Source organism: Labeo rohita, chromosome 17, assembly GCF_022985175.1.
Source record: "Labeo rohita strain BAU-BD-2019 chromosome 17, IGBB_LRoh.1.0, whole genome shotgun sequence".
NCBI classification, from domain to species: domain Eukaryota; kingdom Metazoa; phylum Chordata; class Actinopteri; order Cypriniformes; family Cyprinidae; genus Labeo; species Labeo rohita.
The window spans coordinates 2,283,404-2,291,709 of NC_066885.1; the positions used below are offsets into that span (position 1 = coordinate 2,283,404).

The 8,306-nt window shown below is 34.0% G+C and overlaps 1 protein-coding gene across 1 annotated transcript in view; it reads right to left on the bottom strand.

Annotated features, from left to right (window-relative positions):
- Positions 1-8,096, bottom strand: part of LOC127179938 (coiled-coil domain-containing protein 9B) — a 43,811-nt gene extending 35,715 nt beyond the window's left edge. The window contains exons 1-2 of the mRNA XM_051133773.1: positions 8,027-8,096; positions 6,242-6,321 (exon numbers count right to left, since the gene is read on the bottom strand). Of these exons, the coding sequence (XP_050989730.1) occupies positions 6,242-6,313 (72 nt within the window). The 5' untranslated portion in view covers positions 6,314-6,321; positions 8,027-8,096. The remainder of the gene's footprint in view (positions 1-6,241; positions 6,322-8,026) is intronic.
- Positions 8,097-8,306: the final 210 nt, after the last annotated feature.

The window sequence follows — 8,306 nt, forward strand, 5'->3', positions numbered from 1 at the left end:
ATTTTTGCTGTCGTTCAACGGTGCATCAACAGTTTATCAGCCTAGCTAAATATCTGTTAACACAAATTTTCTTGCTATTTCAAAACAAAATTCTAATGCATGACCCACATTGCAGATTCACATTCATTGCAATGTGATTTTTTGTTAAGGGAGTCTAATTGGTTAATATCAGCAGAATAAGTTCTGCTTCAGACGACACCAAACATCTTAACTTTGTTAAGATTCTCAGCATTCCTGTTTCACTAAACACACTAAGACATATTGACATATTATGTGGGACCAGACCAAGAAGTCTGGGGAAAAAACATGCACACTAATAATTCAAATGTGGGTAAAGTCCACTTTATTGTGGGTGCAGAACATAATAAACAACCAGCCATTATTTACTCGCTCATGCTGTTTCATTTGACTTTCTTTCTTCCATGGAACATGAAAGCAAGAAATGTGGAAGACGATGGTGATTTTTCAACTGAAAAGCTGCAAAAATAGACAGAGAAGCAGTATAAAAGCATCATCTTGAAGCCATGTGATTATTCTCTGAAACATAAGTCCTAAGTTATTTGCTGAAAATGTGGCATAATTGAATATGTGCAACCGCAGATGAGATTTAAGAGCTACAGGAAAGAAGATTTTCAGTGTATAACCACTTAAACTTCAGTATGTTCACTTCAGAACACTTGGAATATATAGTGAGGATACTTTTAGGAGATCTACAAATGCATCTTAAAGGAGTAGTTCAATTCCAGAACAAAAATTTACAGATAATGTACTCACTCGGTAGTTATTCAAAATGTTCATGCCTTTCTTTCTTCGGTCATAAAATTTTTTTTTTTTGAGAGAAACATGTCAGGAATGTTCTCCATATAACGGACTTCAATGCAAGTTTGAACGTCCGAAATGTAGTTTAAATGCAGCTTCAAAGGGCTCTAAATGGTCCCAGCCAAGGAAAAAGGGTCTTATCCAGAAAACCAATCTGTCATTTTCTAAAAAAAACATATTTAACTGTATATACTTTTTAACCTCAAATTCTCGTCTTGCCTAGCTCTGCCTTCCAGGTCAATATAGTTAGGGTATGTTGAAAAATTCTCCAACTTCAAAATCGTCCTACATCGCCGGAGAAGTACCGACCAAGTGTTTACAAAGTAATCAAACACCCTTAACAAAAAAAAGGTAAAACAGAAAATGAAAATGAGATGGGAGTTTTTCAACCTATCCTAACTGTATTGACCTGGATTACACAGAGTATGCAAATGCATCGCAGAGAATAGACAAGACGAGCATTTGAGGTTAGAAAGCATATACATTTTTTTCGGTAGATAAGACTCTTATTTCTCGGCTGGGATCATTTAGAGCCCTTTGAAGCTGCATTTGAACTGCATTTTGGAAGTTCAAACTGACAGACACCACTGAAGTCCACTATATGGAGATAATTCCTGAAATGTTTTCCTCAAAAAAACTGAAGAAACATGGCATGAACATCTTAGATGACAACGGGGTGCACTGTCTGTAAATTTTTGTTCTGGAAGTGAACTTCTCCTTTAATTATGCATCACATGGAAAACAGTGGCTTAAAGGGACAGTTCAGCCAAAAATCTAAATTCGCTGCAAAAATGTGACCCATTTTGCATTATCTGAAAGCTGAATAAATAAGCTTACCATTGATGTACGGTTTGTTAGGATAGAATATTTGACCGAGATACAACTATTTGAAAATCTGGAATCTGAGGGTGCACAAAAATCTAAATATTGAGAAAATCACCTTCATTGAGAAACTCCACTTCCAAAACAAAGATTCACATATAATGTACTCACCCCCTTGTCATCCAAGATGTTCATGGATTTCAGCAACATTTCAGCATTTTTCTCCATATAATGGACTGATGTGGTGCCCCGAGTTTGAACTTCCAAAATGCAGTTTAAATGCGGCTTCAAACGATCACAAATGCAGTTGTAAACAATCCCAGCCGAGGAAGAAGGGTCTTATCTAGCGAAACAATCAGTTATTTTCATAAACAAAATACAATTTAAATACTTTTTATTCTCAAACGCTCATCTTGCCTTACTCTCCTTACTCTCCTTGAACTCTGTGTATTCTGGTTCCAGACAGTTAGGGTATGTCGAAAAACTCCAATCGTATTTTCTCCCTCAACTTCAAAAATGATTTCACAATCATCCTACATCACTGCAGAAGTACCGACCCAGTCTTTGCAACATGAACATGAAAGGAAGATCAAACACCCTTAACAAAAGGTAAAACAGTGATATAGGACGATTTTGAAGTTGGGAGCGAACATGAGATGGGAGTTTTTCGACATACCCTAACTGTCATGAACCGGAAAAAAACAGAGTTCAGGCAGAGTAAGACAAGACGAGCGTTTGACATTAAAAAGTATATAAATTGTATTATTTTTATGAAAATAACCGATCTTTTCTCTAGATAAGACCCTTCTTTCTCAGCTGGGATCATTTACAAACACATTTGGGTTCGTTTGAAGCCGCATTTAAACTGCATTTTGGAAGTTCAAAATCGGGGCACCATATCAGTCCATTATATGGAGAAAAATCCTGAAATGTTTTCCTCAAAAAACAATTTCTTTACGACTGAAGAAAGAAAGACATGAACATCTTGGATGACAAGGGGGTGAGTACATTATATGTGAATCTACGTTTTGGAAGTGGACTCCTTCAAAATAAAATTCTTAGCAATGCATATTAATCAAAAATGAAGTTCTGATATATATACGGTAGGAAATTTACAAAATATCTTCATGGAACATCTTTACCTAATATCCTAATGATTTTTGGCATAAAAAAGAAATTATAATTTTCAACCATAGAATGTATTTTTGCCTATTGCTACAAACATACCTACTTAAGACTGGTTTTGTGGTCCAGGGTCACAAATGTCCTCACCCTCAGGCGATCCAAGATATAGATGATGAAGCAATGCAGCATTCCATCACTTGCTCACCAATGGATCCTCTGCAGTGAATGGGTGCCGTCAGAATGAGAAACAGCTGATAAAACTTTGCAATAATCCACAAGTAATCTACACCACTTTAGTTAACATCTTGAGAAGCCAAAAGCAGCATGTTTGTATCAAACAAATCCATCATTAAGATGTTTTTAACTTCAAACCATTGCTTCGGGCTAAAATATGAATCTATAATAATGCTTGCTCCAGTGAAAATGTTCATCTCATGCTGTTTCTCACATCAAAATCCAGCCACATATTTGAGCTGTTTTAGCTCGTAACGGTGCTTGATCTATGCAGACTTCTCTCCTGATTCAGACCAGACCACTATTTCACTGGGGGAAGCGTCATTATGGATTATGAACTCGTATTTTAGCCAAAAATATGTGATGGATTTGTTTCTTTTGTCCTCTCAAGGTCTTAATTGATGGACTGGAGTGGTGTGGACTATTGTGATGTTTTTATCAGCTGTTTGGACTCTCATTCTGACGGCACCCATTCACATCCATTGGTGAACAAGTGATGGAATGACACATTTCTCCAAACCTGATGAAGAAACAAACTCATCTACATCTTGGAAAGCCTGAGAGTGATCACATTTCCAGCAAATTTCCATTTTTGGCTAAACTATTCTTTTAAGCATTCTTCAAAATCACAAGAAAGAAAGTCGGAAAGGATTAAATGAACTCGGCTGAACGATTCCTTTAAAAAGCATCTTAAGCGATTGTGTTTTGAAGGGAAGTGCGCAAAGAACTCACAGAGACTTCGGTTGTCAGGGGACCAAAACAAACCTCGCAGAGGTACAAACACACAGAGGAAAATCCAGCGCAATACGGGCCAACGTGAATCATCAATGCTGCAAAAGGACAGGGAACATTCCAGCGGCCGCTTCCTGCGCTTCCCACTCATCTGTACGGATCACATGTCAAATAGCCCAACGCAGCGGCTCTAACTATCAGCTGACGGACGCTCTCGTGCCTAAACCGAGGCCTCGATCTTCTGGGACGTAATACGAACGCGCGTGTGACGGCCAGCGTAGTTGCAGCTACCATCCTCATCCAGACTGCTGAAAAAGCAACGAGCGGGATCCAGAGAGGAGCAAAGATGTGTACAAAAGAGTGGGAGTGAGAAAAAGCTAGTGGAAGAATGAGAAACAGTGGCACTCACAGCTCTGTTCATGTCAGCAGGGAAATCTGGGATCCTTCCAAACGGCAGGCAGCCGACGCGGCTCGGGGAAGAAGCGCATGGAGTCCCGGATCATGCCTTGATTACAAAAACGCCAGTTGGGCTGCGAGCCAAGATCCCCGAACGCAAAGAAAAGCCCTGCTAACGGATCCCGCCGCTCACCCGTACGACGCAGCCTCTCTCTCTCTCTCTCTAAAGCTCTCGCTCATAGTTAAAATTACCCCTCACACCCCCCCACCCACGTCTGCTGTCATACCCCTGAAAAACTCCACAAATCACATCCATTCATTTCATGACTCTCAGTACAGGATTTTAAAATATTAGAGTGCAAATTTTCAAGAATTAAATTTTGAAATCAACATGTTTGAGAGTGTGTGCATTTGGCTCAGCGAACTTTTAGAAAAGCTCCCTTTCACAATCTCACTAGTCAATTTAAAGCAATAGTTCAAACAAAATGTACTCACATCTATACTGATGCTTAATAGGACAGGGTTGAAACAGGGGTTGAAAAGATAATTAAATCATTAAAATGCAAAATGAATACAAATGAATAAATAAATAACCACCTTTCTAAAAAAAAAAGAATTAAATTATAAAAATGATAAATAATACAACTACATAAATCAAGATGAAACATCCAAACATCTGACATCTAAAAAGATGAAGTAATTAAATCATAAAAATTCTAAATAAATTAACAGAAAAAAAGAATGAATGAATAAATGAATCAATGAATAAATACCTTTTAAAAAGTTCTAAAATAAACACTTTCTAAAAAAAAAAAAAAAAAACGAAATGTTTAGTTTTATGGGGTTGAAAAGATAATTAAATCATAAAAAGGCAAAATAAATGAAAACAATAAATCATAATAAAATTAAATAAATAAATGATTAAATTCCTTTCTAAAAAAAAAGTATGAATTATGTTGTAAAAATGATAAATAAAAAAGTACAACTAAATAAAGAATAAATACTGTCTAAAAAAGATAAAGTAATTACATAATAAAAATTCTAAATAAATTAAAAGAATAAATAAGTACATTTTGAAAAGTGCTAAATTAAAAATTAAAAAAAATAATAATTTATGTTTTCTGACTTTGAAACGGGTTAAAAAGATAATTAAGTCATAAAATGGCGAAAAAATAAAATTAATAAGTCATAATCAAATGAATAAATAAATAAATAGACACCTTTCTAAAAATCAAATGAATCAAATGAAATCAAATAATCAAATAAATAAATAAATAAAACTTTTTAAAAAAGATGGAAAGATTAAACACTGTCTAAAAAAGATTAAGTAATTAAATCACAAAAAAGTCTAAATAAATTAACAGAAAGACAAAAAAAAGAATAAATAAACAAACAAACAAATTTTAAAAAGTTCTAAATTAAACACTTTTTTAAAAAAAGATGAAATAATTTACATCTTTCGGCTTTGAAACGGGTTGAAAAGAAATTATAAAAAGCAAATTAAATAAAAAATAATAAATCATAATGAAATAAATAAATAAATCCCTTTCTAAAATAAATAAATACCTTTGTATACTTATTTATTTATTATTTATGCGTATCCACCTTATTTTTCCCAATAAGAACGGGCACGGCCGTTTGTCATTTTTATGGGTGTGGATTTCGGTCTCATCTGTATTCAGCTATTTTTAGCTGTACAAAACAGCTAATTTTGCTGCTTAATATTGCAAATTGGTGTGCCTTACCATATTATCTTAATGCATTATCTTAATTATGAACACACCGGTTTGTAGAGCAAACAGTTTTACCATTTACAGCACATTGTTAATCTTCTCGTTATTTCCCCATAGCAGCTAATGAACTGGAAGTCTCGCCCATAGGCTTACTTCCACATTAAAGAATAAGATGGATAAATTCTATTGACTCTTAAGACAAATTACTAGTGATTTTCTTCAACTATAAGTTGCTTAAATACTGCAAAATAAATAAAAATAAGTGTAAGTAGTAGGTGGTCTCCACATGTTTAACTGGGTATTTCTGGGTCAAATCACAGTCAAAGGTCTCGAGGACTTTTGTGACAACAATGACAACAAAAAGCATCCGAAACACTCACATCATCCTCCAGCAGATAGTGTCTGTCCTCACAGAAGTCCATGAACATGATGTGATGCTCCTGGTGTTGCATGATGATTCCTGTAAGATGCATGTGTGTTTACATATTTATAACCAATATACACTATACACTATACAAAAGTATATGAACAGTAAGATTTGAAATGCTTTTTAAAGAAGTCTCTTCTGCTCACCAAGCTTGCATGTATTTGATCAAAAAAATACAGCAAAAACAGTACAATTTTTAAAATATTTTTACTTTTTAAAATAACTATTCTCTATTTGATTATATTTTGAAATAACAATTATTATTATTATTGTTAAAACAGCTGAGTATAATTTTTTCAGGTTTCTTTGATGAACAGAAAGTTCAGAAGAACAGCATTTATCCGAAATAGAAATCTGTTGTAGCATCATAAATGTCTTTTACCAGCATTTTTGATCAATTTAAAGCATACTTGCTAAATAAACGTATTCATTTCTATAATTTCTTTCCCCAAAACAATTATACCAACTCCAAGCTTTTGAATGGTATAGTGCATAATGTTACAAAAGCTTATAATTTCAGATAAATGCTGATCATTTGATCAGTACTATACAAAAATAGTACGAAATGCTGCATTATATTATAAACTAGTATTTATTATCACATTATTTTACTATATTTTCGTAATTATGAGCGCAGTGGGTTGCAGCACAAATAGTTTTATTATTATTTATTTATTTTACTGTGTTATCCTTTCAGTTATTTACAAATGAACCGGAAGTCTCTCACGTTTACAGAATACATCGTAGAATACATCGCTTATAATTTCAGATAAATGCTGATCATTTGATCTTTCGATTCAACAAAGAACCCTGAAGAACATTAACTCAGCTGTTTTAAATATTGACAATAATAATAAAAATGTTTCTTAAACAGCAAATTAGCATATTAGAATGATTTCTGGAAGATCACGTGACAAGACGTAATGATGCTAAAAATTCAGGTTTGATCATAGGAATAAATTACATTTTAATGGATATTCACATAGAAAGCACTTACAGTAAATAGTAAAAATATTTATGATTTTTTTTTACTGTCTATGCAGGCTTAGTGAGCAGAAGAGACTTCTTTAAAAAACATTAAATATCTTACTGTTCACAAACTTCTGACTGGTAGTGTAAAAGAGCCCAAGATGAACATGTACCATGGTAATTCAATCGTACTTGAAATACAGTACCAGTATGTATCATCATAAATACAAATACATCAAAATACCATGGTAAAGCAACATTACTTCAATATATATTAGCTATTTTAACATTCTTGCTCAATTTCCCAACCAGCAATATCATATTAGCTTACTATATTAATAACTAGAAAATCCACCAACTCGACTAGCAAACAAACCAGCTTTAAACCAGCAAAAACAAGCATAAACCAATACCAAACTAATTTACATTAGCCTCCTCAACAGCATTTTGAAGTATTTTACTAACTACTACTTGCAAACGGTTGAAATAAGCATAAATGTCACTGTTTTTTAAAACAAAAATGTATTTTGGCTACATCTGGAACATTTAATCTGGGATGTGGTTTAATTTCCTGCTTATAAACCACTAAATCTGGTTAGCGCTGTTTGTTTGTGTTGTAACTTCACAAACTCGACTGTGGTCAGTAAACATTTTTACTTTCTATGACAGTCTAGACATTAAAAGATGCAATTATGATTTTATGATGATTAAATTAGATCAAATAAACCAGATAAACCGGTACTCAGTGGATGTGGGTCGATCCGCTTACCTGCCAACCAGGTAAAAACAAATTCATGACTAGCTGACTGAACTGAGGCCTGAGCGACTGACGTCACTGTGTTAGATTTGGCGCCACCTGCTGCTCAACAATAAAAGCGCGAAACCACGTGGTCCGAACTGCCTTGAATATTCAATTTAGTATCTCTGTACTTTTATAAAACGGTGTAGCTATCCAAAATAAATAAATAAAATAAAAAACTAGAGAGTCAGTATTTTTGTACTTATTGTAAGGATTCAACCACGTTGTAACTGGAATGTGCGAGACTTCC